This window comes from Somniosus microcephalus, chromosome 5 (genome assembly GCF_052327205.1).
Source record: "Somniosus microcephalus isolate GS21.2 chromosome 5, FLI_Smic_1.0, whole genome shotgun sequence".
Lineage (NCBI taxonomy): Eukaryota > Metazoa > Chordata > Chondrichthyes > Squaliformes > Somniosidae > Somniosus > Somniosus microcephalus.
This window is the reverse complement of record NC_140991.1, coordinates 81,417,885-81,433,375: the sequence shown is the minus strand read 5'-3', so window position 1 is coordinate 81,433,375 and position 15,491 is coordinate 81,417,885. Positions and strand designations below refer to the sequence as shown.

At 39.9% G+C, this 15,491-nt stretch overlaps 1 protein-coding gene across 1 annotated transcript in view; it reads right to left on the bottom strand.

The window, feature by feature from the left end:
• The window catches only part of gtpbp10 (GTP-binding protein 10 (putative)), a 40,422-nt gene that overhangs the window by 9,571 nt on the left and 15,360 nt on the right, over positions 1–15,491 (bottom strand). The window contains exons 3-8 of the mRNA XM_085987894.1: positions 15,258–15,349; positions 7,975–8,119; positions 5,580–5,653; positions 3,101–3,153; positions 1,515–1,622; positions 35–112 (exon numbers count right to left, since the gene is read on the bottom strand). Coding sequence (XP_085844020.1) covers positions 35–112; positions 1,515–1,622; positions 3,101–3,153; positions 5,580–5,653; positions 7,975–8,119; positions 15,258–15,349 — 550 coding nt within the window. The remainder of the gene's footprint in view (positions 1–34; positions 113–1,514; positions 1,623–3,100; positions 3,154–5,579; positions 5,654–7,974; positions 8,120–15,257; positions 15,350–15,491) is intronic.

Below are 15,491 nucleotides of genomic sequence, written 5' to 3'. Positions count from 1 at the left end.
AACAAGGCTATCTTACAACAAAAGACTAGCTTACCTTTGTTAATAGCTGTATAGCTTCAAAAGCTGTTCTAAAAGGTGCTTTATATGAAAGCTGAAATCCAGTCACATCTACCTTAAAATAATCAATCCAAAAAGGAATGGAATAAGCATTGTACACAAACATTATTTTTGTCACAATACTGTCAGTAAAATAGAACTTTGCAAAGTTTCACATTTAAAAATTAGACTGCACATCCCCGAGGTACAAAATATTATTGTTCATCTTTCAACCCAAAGTGCAGTGTCCCCTGCTAAAGCACAGGAGGAAATTTAGAGTTTACGAAGGAGAGAAGTTAATTTCAGTAATATTTTTTTGATAAAGCTGGGGCATTAGAATGTGCAATTGCTTAGAAGTCAATGTCAAATACGCAGCTAGTACAAAGTCATAATTCCGACTTTTGATCGTGTGACCTGGGCCTTCCCTAAAACAGGGGAAAGTTATTGCAGGTCTATACAGCCAGCCCACTCACAGCCATCTAGACCCAAAATGGCAGATCCGGTACAAATGCTGTCATCAGAAGAGGTAACTGTAACTGGTTATCCGATGACCCCTGCTACATAGCCTTCAACTTTGTCTTCAATGGCAAAATAGCACTGGCTAAGCTCACACTACATACTAGAGGTGGCTGTGGAATGGCATCCCACAAAGAATCAGCATTTTCAGGTGAGAATGAAGGTGAAAACAGGTAAATAAGTTGTGTGATTTAAGCATTTGCATCACCGCTCGAACAGTGGTACCCTGATGTGACACCATTTCTATCCCGTTTAGAAACCATCACTTTTTTTTTCACAAACCATGACTAAACCATCACAAACTGGAGCTGGAAATGTACGTTGGATTCAAACCGATTACTTTAGTCTGTAATTGAACAGCTAACTTTTAATCATAGCGGCTGCTCTGCTTACCACTCAGAGCAGTGTTATTGTATAAAATTTAAGTTGTGCAGTTCAGAAATAAACATTATTATTTGCGAATGCACAAGTGGTATAACTGCTCCAGTACCACAGTAACCGGGACACAGGTTGTCCAGATTCGCTCTGCTATTTGCTGCTTTAGTTTCCCCCGAAGGGTAATCACAGGGCACACAGCAAGAACATAGCAACAGTGCATCCAGAAATAAGGATACCAGTGCATTTTTGATTCCATTTTGGACAAAATAAATTTGTTTTATCCTACAATTTTTTCCTTTGCACACTTTCCAAAGTGTGCTTTATGCAAATTAGATTGTCAAACTGATAAACATATTTCTTTTCATTTCTGGGGGAAAGGAGAGAGGTTGTCAGAGTTATGAACAAAACACAAGCAGTTATTTTTCTGCATCCAATTTAAGCTTTTTTAGTACAATGTAATAAAGTTGATGAATATTTTAACATTCTTAAAGAGGTTAAGTGGAGCAAAGCAGTGTTAAACATTGAATTTTGATGTAGAAGTATACAATAAAAATATTAAAAATAAAAATAATTTTCTTACTGACCACAAAAAGAAGCTGCTTGGTCCTCTCCACATGTTTAAGAAACTTGTGACCCATCCCTTTATTTAAGTGCGCACCTTCAATCAAACCAGGCAGATCAGCTACAGATACCTGTGACAGCAAAATACACTAGGCTTTACACAGAATTCAACTGATGGGTACCATGTAACTTCAATAAACTGGCCCAGGAAGCCCGCTTGTATAGCAAGTTTGGGAGATGAATGGCTAATTTAACACTACAGGAAACTTTTTTTTATCCGGCACGGACGGGACCGACGTGGTGCCGGTTCATCAAAAATTCCGGATAACCGAACGCTATAGTAAAAGATAGGGAGAGCTGACAGCTCCGTATAAAGCAACAAACCCTGTTGCTTAGCAACAACTGTAGAACAATGAACACAAGTTTCAAGCATCTCTGTAGCTTAGCAACAGCTGCAGCCACACCCTTGCACAGCACAGATGGAAGGCGACAAATAAATATGAAGTAAAACCTACTCCTGAATTTTGCCAGTTAACCGACATTTCCGGTTATTTAGGTGCCGGTTAATCAAAAGTTTCCTGTAGTTGAAAAATGCACCAGCTGTGCCATATTAAATGTAGGTGCCGAGCCAGCTCTTAACAAAAGATTTTCCAAATAATACAGTGCTTCTAACTTATTCCTTTTCACCGATGCAATAATTCTCATGCAATCAAATAAAATCAGGCCATACCACTAGCATTCAGGTGGGGTAAAAAAAAAAAAAAAAATTATTTGTTCTCTTGATGCGGGTGACACTGGTATGACTGCACTTATTGCCCATTGCTAGCGGCCCTGAGAAAGTGATGGTTAGCCTTCTCCTTGAGCCTCTTCAGTCCATATGCTCGCACCATGGTGTTAGGTAGGGAATAACAGGATTTTGATCCAGTGATGAAGAAGGAACAGCTGTATAAAGTCAGCATGGTATGTGACTTGGAGGGAATCTTGGTGGTAGTGGTCACAGGACTGGGAGATGCTGTCAAAGTAAGTTTGATGAGTTGCTGCAGCGTATCCCGTAGATAGTACAGATACTGCAGCCACAGTGTGTCCATGGTAGAGGGGAAGCATAGAGTCCAGTGGCAGTGGCACTGATCAAGCAAATTGCTCTATCTTGGTTGGTGTCGAGTGTCGCATGTTGTTGAGGCAACACCCATCTAGCCAAGTGGCACGTTTTCCTTCACACTCCTGACTTAAGCCTTGTAGACGGGGGCGAGACATTGAGCGTGGTCTTGTAGCTGCGGTATTGATATGGCTGGTCCAACTGAGCTTCTGATCAATGGTGACACCCCCTGCCACCCATCCCCCCCAAGGATGTTGATGGTGGAGGTCTCGTCAACAGTGTTTCCATTGAACTTTTTGGTCAGCAGTATGAAATTTAAATGCACAACATAGAGGTTTGGAATCTTTAGTACAGCCCGAAATACTGGTACTCCTACCCTGTGAGAAATCTCAGTAAATCTAGTGATTCCTGACCATTATTTGCCTTAAATCTGACACACTCAATCTAGTATTTTCTAATACATCAAGAAATGAACATTAATGAAACTTAAAATGCCATGCTGACAAGTCTTACCTGTTTGTAATCGCTGTACAGTAACTGTCCAATTTCTGGCCTCATGGTAGTGACTGCAAATTAAAAATGAAATTCAGATAAACAAAACAAGTTTAAAAATATATGGGGTAAAGGACAGAGAGTGGGACAAGATGGATAGCTCTTTCAGAAAGCCTGCACAGGTGAAATGGGCCAAATAACCTCCTTTTGTGCTTAAAATTCTACGATTCCTCATAATTACAATAGTCAGCATCCAGACTACATTCTTTTAGAAAATGAAACTCTAGCTTGGCACTTAAGTCAAGGCAAAGTGTTTTGTCACAAAAACAGAGGAAGATATACAAACATACATAAGAAAAGACAAGACAGGAAAGACACGATTAAGCATTTTTGAACTGTTGCAGTGAATCTGCACTCACCACGAGCCAGTAACTTATTCCTGGTGTCAATAACTCTCAGCGTAAAGAAAAAACCTCCAGACATCTAACCTAGTTCTATGCTTGCATAGCTTATATGCATGACTCCTCATTTTCCCTAACCTATCTAGTTCAAACAGTCTGTCCACATGGACACTATCTATCCCTTCATCATTTTAAAGGCTTCAATTAAATCACGCTGATCTACACTTTAGTAGTGCAATAAGGCACAGGTCTTTAAGCCTATTGCGATAACTAAGGGCTTTTCAATTAGGGATCAGTATAATGGCCCTTCTTTGAACTTTTTTCAAGGCCTCTATATCACCCACCATGTGAGGGAGCCAAAACTGGACACAATATTCCAGATAAGGCCTAACCAGGGTCATGTACAAGGACACTATAGTTCTTTTTCATTTATACTGGATTATCCTTGGAATACACCCTAGTACTCCATTTGCCTTTGCAATAGCCTCTTGGTACTGGTCATGCACCTTCTTAGATTCATGCATTAGAATACCTGGGTATTTTTCCCTCAACAGACTTTAATTCTGTACCAAGAATGGTATACGCATGCTTGACGTTAGACTTACTGACATGCACAACACTATACTTCTCTATATTAAATGACACCTGCCAGATGCGCCCCCCCACCCCCCATTGCATCTAGATCAGATTGTAGTCTCTTTTTCTCATCAAGGGTCCTAAGCACTAGAACAAATCTTTATGTCAGCTGCGACTTTGTGGGCAGTACACACAACACCTTCACCTAGATCATTAATATAGATCATTAAGAGCAGCGGTCCTAACACGGATCCCTGTGGGGCTCCACTAATAACTGGTCTCTGTGCAGAACTACTTCCATTAATAACAACCCTCTGTTTTAGCAAGAAAATAGGAACATAGGAACAGGAGTAGACCATTCAGCCCCTCAAGCCTGTTCCGCCATTCAATTAGATCATGGCTGATCTGTATCTAAACTCCACCTACCCACCTTGGTTCCCTAACCCTTAATACCCTTACCTAACAAAAATCTATCAATCCCAGGTTTGACATTTTCAATTGACCTAGCCTCAACAGCTTTTTGGGGTAATAAAAGATAAAATAAGAATTAAAAATCAAACTGCATCGCCAGGTCCATTCTTGCAGACTCCAGTTATACAGCAGTGTTTGGAGAAGACTGGAAGTACATTGCTTGGCTGCTCTCTCACCAGGGGTATGATGCATGGCACCAACAAGATTTGAGGGGGAACAAAAACTATCCAATACCATTGAGCTAGCCCAGTCCTTCTCTACTTTTTACTGAATCATTACAAATCTCAATTCTGCTAAAGTTACATCTTTTCAGAAAACACTGAAAGGCGATAAAACATGGCGAGTTTACAAACATCATATTTTAAAACAGGATAAACAAGCATCCAGAGTTCCAAAGTTCTGATGTCGAATCTATGGCTGCCTGTCAGAGATCCACATCTACAAATGTAGGTTAGTTCACTGAATAAACAAGACTTCTTCCTTTACATCATTACAAATCAGTGACTCTAAAGTAACAGAGATTGAAGCGATTGAATAGTGAACAAGGTAAAGAGAATGAATCGCTGTTAAAATACAGTCTATTTCATGTTAATCTATATCTTTAAATGGCTCCACAGTACCAACATAATCAATATAAACTGCATACAGAGCTATGCTAGAATTGCTAAGATTAATAATACTTTGCATTCAAGCATTCACTTGCTATGTATAGATTTTTATTTTGATCAAACATTAAATTACATGTAACTACTAGAGTTAATGTCTGTTTAACTTTGTTGAAATGTACCCCACAGGGTAATTTGTGCTTTATTGCGTCTATGTTTACCTTTTGACATTAGAGGAAGGTATTTAATGTGCTATCTGAAATAGTATGGTAAAAAAAAACTGACACTGAGAATTCTGACAGGAGAAACAGTTCAATACCATAGCAGTGCTCTTCTAGTCAGACACCGTGCAAGTTGGAGGAAGCAGCATAGGAAGGCTAAGAGGGGGATGGTAAGAATTAGAGGGGAAAAAATCTTAAAACAAAGTTCTTCCACTGCTACACTTACATGGATAATCTGCAATCTTAGGTTTAGCATGAGACAGCTGACTCAATAATGTAGATTTCCCGGCATTTGGAAACCTGCAATTAGTAGGAAAACAGGTTACCTGAAGAAAGTAACTTAAAAAGAAATAGTAAAATGTAAAATTCAATAAAACTTTCATCAAGCCGCAAAAGTTGATACAGCACTGAGTTGCACAATGAAAAATCAGCACGCAATTTAAGTTATGGAGCACAAATTCAATGAAACACAAAATTCATCCAACGTTCAATTTAGCTCTTCAAGTTAATGAAACAGAATAATTAGGAAGTTCAATAATTGTTATTACTTCAGCCTCAGGGCTGCACATTACGTTTTGTTTGTCTAATCCATACTCTGTTTATATAGCTGGTACAGATTCAATCTGCATGACATTTATGCAAACTGAATCCTCTCCACCATGTATAATATTCAAATGTACAGTAGATGCAAACAAAATAGAGCGATCTTACTGAGCCAGTCTGACAGTGAACTGCTAAAACTGCTGCAAAGAATCAACTATGAATGCAACATTTGAGGTCAGTCCATTTGCAGCTCATTAAAGGTACAGCAGGCTGATAGATGTTGGTTTTCAATAAAAAGGTTGCTGATAACGGTGTCACAGGAGTTGTATTACCTTATTTACTGCACTGCAAATGTCACAGTATGATACTTTTAAAAGATGCATACAAACTCCCTGGAACTATTTCAAGACTGCTTCCATAACATTTTTAATCAGCGAAGTGCAAATTAGGAATGACTAACCCGCTCCTAGAAACTACACAAACACAACATTTTAGATTTAATTTCACAGCTTCCACGTGCAGGCATTCTGGTTAATTTAGACAGCCTCCCTAGAACAATTCAGAGATTTCTTTCCAAATGAGAAAGACTCAATAGTCAAGTGTCAGCCTTGGCTCAGTGGGTAGCACTCTCTCCTTTGAGGCAGAAGGTTGTAGGTTCAAGTCCGACTCCAGAGACTTGAGCGCATAATCTAGAATGACACTTCAGTGCAGTACTGAGGGAGTGCTGCACTGTAGGGGATGCCGTCTTTCAGATGATACATTAAACCAAGGCCCCCCCTCAGGTGGTTTGCCCTCTCAGGATGTTGTAAAAGATCCCATGGCACTATTCAAAGACGACCAGGGAGTTTTCCCTGATGTCTTGCCAATATTTATCCCTCAACCAATGTCATTAAAAAACAGATTATCTGGTCACTATCACATTGCTGTTTGTGGGTGCTTGCTGTGCGCAAATTAGCTGCCGCATTTCTTATATCACAATAGTGACTACACTTCAAAAAGTATTTCATTGGCTATAAAGCGCTTTGGGATGTCCTGGGGTTGTGAAAGGCGCTATATAAATGCAAGTTCTTTCTTTTCGTTCTTTGCTTCTTGGTCAATTCTAAACAGTTACAATAGGCACTTGCAAAGTGAGCTTCCAAGTTGATACATGTTTGTAGCTACATTCTGAACTATAATGTACTCAGATTATTTGGTTTGTACCTATAGTTTAATCACATAGCAAATTTACAATAAATATAACACAATAAGGTATGATAATAGTCTCAGTAAACTAGCTGTGTGAAAAAAAACTATTTTATAAAGAAAAATCACAAGATGGCAGCCATGATATCCCAATCTTCACCATATTTCTAAGTTATGCAGTAAAATAGGCTTGCATCATCTTAATGTGAAGTAGCAGAGGACGATGGAAGCCAACAAAGATAAAGATATGTAGAGCTGCCAAAATCAGGGAAACGTTCATAGTGAAACTGATAGAAAACCTATTTTAATATGAGGAGCTGTGTTTATTTCTGCGGAGCAACATACACTAACTTATTTTTTAAAACAATAAAACGGTCCTCAGTCCTAACAGGTGACACTTGACAGTTCTGGTACACCATGTTTCAGCAGCTGGCCTCAGGAGGCCAATCACTGTGGTGAGTTTTCTTTTTAATATAGAATAATTTTACAAAAGGGGGAATGGTACACTGGAGGAGGAAAAACACTTGATCTGAACTACTACCCCCAGAAAAACAGTTTTAAAAAAAATCACTGGATAAGGACATAAGAACACAAGAAATAGGAGCAGGAGTAGACCATATGCACCTTGAGCCTGCTCCGCCATTCAAGTGAGGCAGTGTTTCAGAGCTAGGAGGAAAGAGTGTTTTTTTTTATATAAACGATCCAGACTCCTATTCCTTATCTCTGTAAAAAAAAACTAGCATCACGGAGTGGAAGATCTGGATCAACACCAAAATTAAAACAAACAAACATCCTATTCAATGAATTCAAGACAACTATTATTTGCTAGTAAAGTAAATCAGAAGCTGTCACGGTGTCAAGGGAACAATTAAGATAGATTTGAAATTACAACTTACCCAACCAATCCTACATCAGCTACTAGCTTCAAATCCATCCGTATAATTCTAGCTTGACCCTTAGAAGGCAGAAAGTTAGTCACAAATGAACCGCCATGCCCACCGCGGGCTAGGATTACCCGATCTCCTTCTTGATTTAGTTCACCTAGAGAAGAAAAATGGCTCCAAAATTCTGGACAGCAAACGACAATCAAACCTTTTTCAAATATTAACTGCCCTAACATTCATGAGCAGAGTCCATTTTTCAGCGCAACAGCAGAAAGTTACAAAATCTTAAATTCTTTTTTAAATTCCATTTTCTACCCTCATCTTCTGAAGGCATCAACTCTTAGGGTACAGTTCCAATTCCTCGCCCAAGTGCCCATTCTTCATATGTGAGGCTAGATAACGAGTGCTGCCTGCCAGGCTGCTTCACCAAGGGGGAAGATCAGTGCCAAGCCGATTCTATTCTCATCCAATGTCCATTCATGTACTTTCCAACAAGGGTCACCGGACAGTGATCAGAAGCAGGAATCATAGCCAAATTATTAACTCCTTAGCCCAGATTACTAAAGTCCTAATTGTAGCCATGGCTGAAATTAGCTTAGTTTAGATCAGGGATCAAACCTGGGACCTTCTGTTCTGTATGAACTAATTAGGTACTGAGCAAGAGAGACTTGCTTTGTTAATTATTATCTATATTGCAGGAGTTCAAAAATCTCATATTGGTTTCAACAGAAACATTTTTTTTTAAATTCAGGTTTGTGCTCAAAATTTCCACAAACAACAGATAATGGCAGTCAAATTTGTCAGGACGAGGCGAGGTGCTTTCCCTCAAAGTGGAATGGAACAATCCGCGAACAAGGCAACTTTGTGTTCACTGTTGCCCATATCCTAGCACTGATTAGAGCAGCAGAGCCTAAAAACACGTTGCCTGCCTACCTTCTTGGCAAGAGATGATGTATGATGCCAATGGAATAAGGGAGGGAGAAATAAAATGGGATCTAATTAGGGAGGTCACTTAATTTCAAGAAACATAACTAAGCATAGAAACTATATTGGGACTCCCCAATGGCTTAGTGAGTAAATGTACCATCTCATGAGGTACTGAACCATATAGACCAGAAAGGATCAATCCCTGGTTTCAGTCTGGGCATTAGTGAGGCAGTGTTTCAGAGCTAGGAGGAAAGAGTTTTTTTTTAAATGATCCAGACTCCTATTCCTTATCTCTGTGCCGTGACTTATGCTGAAGCGTTTTAGTATGTGTTTGTATATGCAGGTGGGGATTGGATGAGGACAAAGGCTTAGTTGTAAGTTTCTGTCATTGAACAACCAGTCAATACTCATTGATTACACACATACATGAAGATGGCCACTTGTGTGAAGGTACCAAAGGAACTTAATAGCTTAAGGAAACATACTCCAAAAAGAAAGACAAAGGGGGAAAATTTCGCAAGCGGCGCTAAAATCGCTGCGTTCAGGCGCAAGGTTCCTAGCACCCCCCGGAGGTGCTAACCAACCAAATTTTTCCCCCAAAGACTTTCATTTTATATAATGTCTCAAAGGACTTTACAAAATTGAATTACTTTGAAGTAAAGTAACTGTTAAGTAGGTAAATGCGGCAGCTATTTTACACACAGCAAGATCCCATCAATAGCAATAATGTGAGTACCAATGAATCTGTTTTTGGTGGTGTTGGTTCAGGGAGAAATGTTAGCTAGGAAATCAAGAGAATTCCCTGCTCTTCGTTGAACAGTGCCATGGGATCGTTAAAGTCCACCTGAATCACCGGAAGAGGAAGATGAGGTCCAGTTTAACATCTCATCTAAATAACTCATAGCTCACTGGCCAGATTGTGTGCTCAAGTCCTAAAGTTGCGATTGAACACAAAGAAAAGACTTGCATTTATGTAGCGCCTTTTACGACCACAGTACGTCCTGAAACACTTTACAGCACATGAAGTACTTTTGAAGCATAGTCACTGTTGTAATGTAGGAAACGCGGCAGCCAATTTGTGCACAGCAAGCTCCACAATCAGCAATGTGATCATGGCCAGATAATCTGTTTTAATTATGTTGATTGAGAGATAAATATTAGCCAGGACACCAGGGATAACTCCCCTGCTCTTCTTCGAAATACTGCCATGGGATCTTTTATATTCACCTGAGTGATGAGGCCTCGGCTTTAATGTCTCATCTAAATGACAGTGCAGCATTGGAATGTCAGCCTAGATTTTTGTGCTCAAGTCTCTGGAGTGGGACTTGAATCCACAACCTTCTGACTCAGAGGCGAGGGTGCTATCAGCTAAGCCAAGCTAATACCTTGGCATAAATCACTGCTTTCGTAAGATGGCAAAATTAGCAAAACAATTAATATCATACTGTACATTAAGATGTCAATAAGAAATATTTTATGTATTTTTATTTTATTGTATCTACTACAGATTTTGATTTGAGAAATTTTTAAAACTTTTTTAATCAATTGCTATTCAATTATTATGGTAATTTTAATTAGGCAACTTACTTTTCATCCTCATGTTCAAATTCCTCCATGGCCTCACCACTCCCCATCTCTGTAACCTCCTGCAGCCTTACAACCCTCCGAAAACTCTGCTTTCCTCCAATTCTGGCCTCTCGTATCCCCGAATTCCTTCACCCCACCACTGCTGGCTGTGCCTTCAACTGTCTAGGCCCCAAACTCTGAAATTCCCTCCCTAAATTCAATTTTTCAAGAAGGGTAGTAGGGAAAAACCGGGGAACTACAGGCCAGTGAGCCTAACATCAGTGGTAGGAAAATTACTGGAAAAAATCCTGAGGGACAAAATTTGTCTCCACTTGGAGAGGCAAGGATTAATCAGGGATAGTCAACATGGCTTTGTCAAGGGAAGATCATGTCTGACTAATTTGATTGAATTTTTTGAGGGGGTGACTAGGTGTGTGGATGAGGGTAACGCAGTGGATGTGGTATACATGGATTTCAGTAAGGCCTTCGATAAAGTCCCGCACAGGAGACTGGTCAAGAAGGTAAAAGCCCATGGAATCCAGGGTGCCTTGGCACATTGGATACAAAACTGGCTTAGTGGCAGAAGGCAGAGGGTGATGGTCGAAGGTTGTTTTTGTGACTGGAAACCTGTGGCCAGTGGGGTACCACAGGGATTGGTGCTGGGTCCCTTGCTGTTTGTGGTCTACATTAATGACTTGGATATGAATGTAAAGGGTATGATCAGTAAATTCGCGGATGATACTAAAATTGGTAGGGTGGTAAATAGCGAGGAGGGTAGCCTCAGTCTGCAGAACGATATAGATGGGTTGGTCAGATGGGCGGAACAGTGGCAAATGGAATTTAACCCGGAAAAGTGCGAGGTGATGCACTTTGGGGGGTCTAACAAGGCAAGGGAATACACAATGAATGGTAAGACCCTAGGCAAGACGGAGGGTCAGAGGGATCTGGGTGTGCAGGTACACAGATCCCTGAAGGCGGCGGAACAGGTGGATAAGGTGGTAAAAAAGGCGTATGGGATACTTGCCTTCATTAGCCGAGGCATAGAATATAAGAGCAAGGAGGTTATGATGGAGCTGTATAAAACACTGGTTAGGCCACAGCTGGAATACTGTGTGCAGTTCTGGTCGCCACACTACAGGAAAGATGTGATCGCGTTAGAGAGGGTGCAGAGGAGGTTCACCAGGATGTTACCAGGGCTGGAGCGCTTCAGCTATGAAGAGAGACTGGGCAGATTGGGTTTGTTTTCCTTGGAGCAGAGGAGGCTGAGGGGGGACATGATTGAGGTGTACAAAATTGTGAGGGGCATAGATAGGATGGATGCTGAGGAGCTTTTCCCCTTAGTAGAGGGGTCAATAACTAGGGGGCATAGATTCAAGGTAAAGGGAGGGAGGTTTAGAGGGGATTTGAGAAAGAACTTTTTCACCCAGAGGGTGGTTGGAGTCTGGAACTCACTGCCTGAAAGGGTTGTGGAGGCAGAAAACCTCACAACATTTAAGAAGCATTTGGATGAGCATTTGAAATGCCATAGCATACAAGGCTACGGGCCAAATGCTGGAATATGGGATTAGATTAGACAGGGCTTGATGGCCGGCATGGACACGATGGGCCGAAGGGCCTCTATCTGTGCTGTATTACTCTATGACTCTATGACTCTATGACTCTAAATGTCTCCCCTCTTCACCTCTCCCCCTTTAAGAAGCTTCTTAAGACCTACCTCTTTGAATGTCTCCTTCTTTGGCTTGGTATTAATTTTTGTCTGATTACACTCTTGTGAAGTGCCTCGGGATGTTTTACTACGTTAGTGGAGCTATATAAATGCAAGTTGTTGTTAGTTCTATATGGACTCAACTGATAAAATGCCCCAGGAAAATCCAAGGCCAGACAACTATAAGTTAATAAGAACATAAGAATTAGGAACAGGAGTAGGCCATACGGCCCCTCGAGCCTGTTCCGCCATTCAATAAGATCATTGCTGATCATCGACCTCAACTCCACTTTCCTGCCCAATCTCCTAGAGTCTCAGCCTTGAATATACTCGAAGACTCAGCATCTACAGCCCTCTGGGGCAGAGAATTCCAAAGATTCACAACCCTCTGAGTGAAGAAATTCCTCCTCATCTCGGTCTTAAATGGCCTACCCCTTATCCTGAGACTATGCCCCCTAGTTCTAGACACTCCAGCCAGTGGAAACAACCTCTCAGCGTCTACCCTGTCAATCCCCTTCAGAATCTTGTATGTTTCAATGAGATCACCTCTCATTCTTCTAAACCCCAGAGAGTATAGGCCCATTCTACACAATCTCTCATCATAGGACAGCCCTCTCATCCCAGGAATCAATCTAGTGAACCTTTGTTGCACCGCCTCCAAGGCAAATATATCCTTCCTTAGATAAGGAGACCAAAACTGTGCACAGTACTCCAGGTGTGGTCTCACCAAGGCCCTGTACAATTGTAGCAAGACTTCCTTACTCTTATACTCCAACACCCTTGCACTAAAGGACAACATGCCATTTGCCTTCCTTACTGCTTGCTGTACCTGTATGCTAGCTTTCTGTGTTTCTTGCATGAAAACATCCAAATCTCTCTGAACACCAACATTTAAAAGTTTCTCGCCATTTAAAAAATATTCTGTTTTTCTATTCTTCCTACTAAAGTGAATAACGTCACATTTCCCTACATTATACTCCATCTGCCACCTTACTGCCCACTCACTTAGTCTATCTATATCCCTTTGCAGACTCTTTGTGTTCTCCTCACAGCTTACTGTCCCACCTAGCTTTGGATCATCAGCAAATTTGGATACATTACACTCGGTCCCTACATTTAGGTCATTAATATTGATTGTAAATAGCTGAAGCCCAAGCTCTGATCCTTGCGGTACCCCACTAGTTACAGCCTGCCAACCTGAAAAAGACCCGTTTATCCCTACTCTGTTTTCTGTCTGTTAACCAATCCTCTATCCATGCTACTATATTACCCGAACCCCTTGAGCCCTTATCTTGTGTAATAACCTTTTATGTGGCACCTTATGGAATGCTGTTTGGAAATCCAAATATACTACATCTACTGGTTCCCCTTTATCTACCCTGCTAGTTACATCCTCAAAAAACTCAAATTAATTTGTTAAACACGATTATCCTTTTATAAAACCATGTTGACTCTGCCTAATCATGTTATGATTTTCTAAGTGCCCTGATACCACTTCCTTAACAATGAATTCCAGTATTTTCCCGACAACTGATATCAGGCTAACTGGCCTGTAGCCTCGTTTTCTCTCTCTCTCCTTTCTTGAATAGCGGGGTTACATTTGCGACCTTCCAATCCATTGGGACCGTTCTAGAATCTAGGGAATTTTGGAAGATCAAAGCCAATGCATCCACTATCACTTCAGCCACCTCTTTTAGAACCCTAGGATGTAGGCCGTCAGGTCCAGGGGATGTGTCGGTTTTTAGTCCCATTAATTTCTCTAGTACTTTTTCTCTACTTATATTAATTACGTTAAGTTCCTCACCCTCATTAGATCCTTGGTTCCCCACCATTTTTGGTATGCTTTTTGTGTCTTCTACTATGAAGACAGATACAAAATATTTGTTTAACATTTCTGCCATTTCCTTATTCCTGATAATAATTTCTCCTGTCTCAGCCTCTAAGGGACCAACGTTTACTTTTGCTACTCGCTTCCTTTTTACATACTTGTAGAAGCTGTTACAATCTGTTTTTATATTTCTTGCTAGTTTACTCTCATATTCTATTTTTATCCTTTTTATCAATTTTTTGGTCATCCTTTGCTGGTTTCTGAAACTCTCCCAATCCTCAGGCTTACTATGAATTTTCTCAACATTATAAGCATCTTCTTTCAATCTAATGCTATCCTTAACTTCTTTAGTTAGGATGGATCACTTTTTGTTTCTCAATAGAATGTATTTGTCAAGAATTATGAAATATTTCTTTAAATGTTCATCTACCACCATAATCTATTTTTCCAATCTACCTTATCCAACTTGCCCCTCATACCTATGTAATTGGCTTTTTTAAGTTTAAGACTCTAGTTTTGGACTTAGGCCAGTCACTCTCAAACTTAATGTGAAATTCTATCATATTATGATCACTCTGCCCCAGAGGATCCTTTACTATGAGATTGCTAATTAACCCTGTCTCATTACACAATACAAGATCTAAAATAGCCTGTTCCCTGGTTGGTTCTATGACGTATTGTTCTAGGAAACTATCCCGAATGCATTCCATGAACTCGTCCTCCAGACTACCTTTGCCCATTTGATTTGTCCAGTCTACAATGAAGATTAAAGTCCCCCACGATTATTGCACGATTAATAGTGTTGAAATGTGAGGTAATAATTAAGTCAAAGGGTACAAACTGAACTGTAACAAAGCACTCAATTAGTAATTGAAACATTATTCCTCCAAAAACAAAAATTATTGCTTTGTATTTTTGCCATCTAGATAATGTATACTAATTAGTTTTTCTATTTTAATTGCTTACTGGTACTACCTGCCTTTATTTTAAGTGGTTTGCTCCTTCAACTATTGGGTATGATATTCACAAATAGCATAGGTTATGATTAGAAGTAAGAGTAATACCAAACCATGATTTATACTACATCACATAACTGGAACTATATCAATACTAATGTTTTGTAGTAGCAGAGTGCATAAAAAATAGCCATGCAACAAAATTTGTAAAAGGTAATTTAACAATCTAATACTCAACAGGATTATTTGCACTTAGGAAAATTAAAGCTGGAATCAAGTATAATCAATTTTAACAGCAAAGCAGAGTTCTCACCTATTACTTTTCCATCATCACTAGTGATTGAAATTCCAACTGGGGCATAAATTTCACAATCATTTCCCTTTGCACCTTTAAGTGATCGAATGCTAGAGATGAGAAAGGGAGAAATAGTTAGAGCATGGAAGTATTCTGCTATTCAAAAGACTTGAGGATATTTTCTTCTTTCTTACTTTTAATAGTTTACTACTTTTCTCAGTTATGAAGAAATATTATGCGCATGTTATGAAG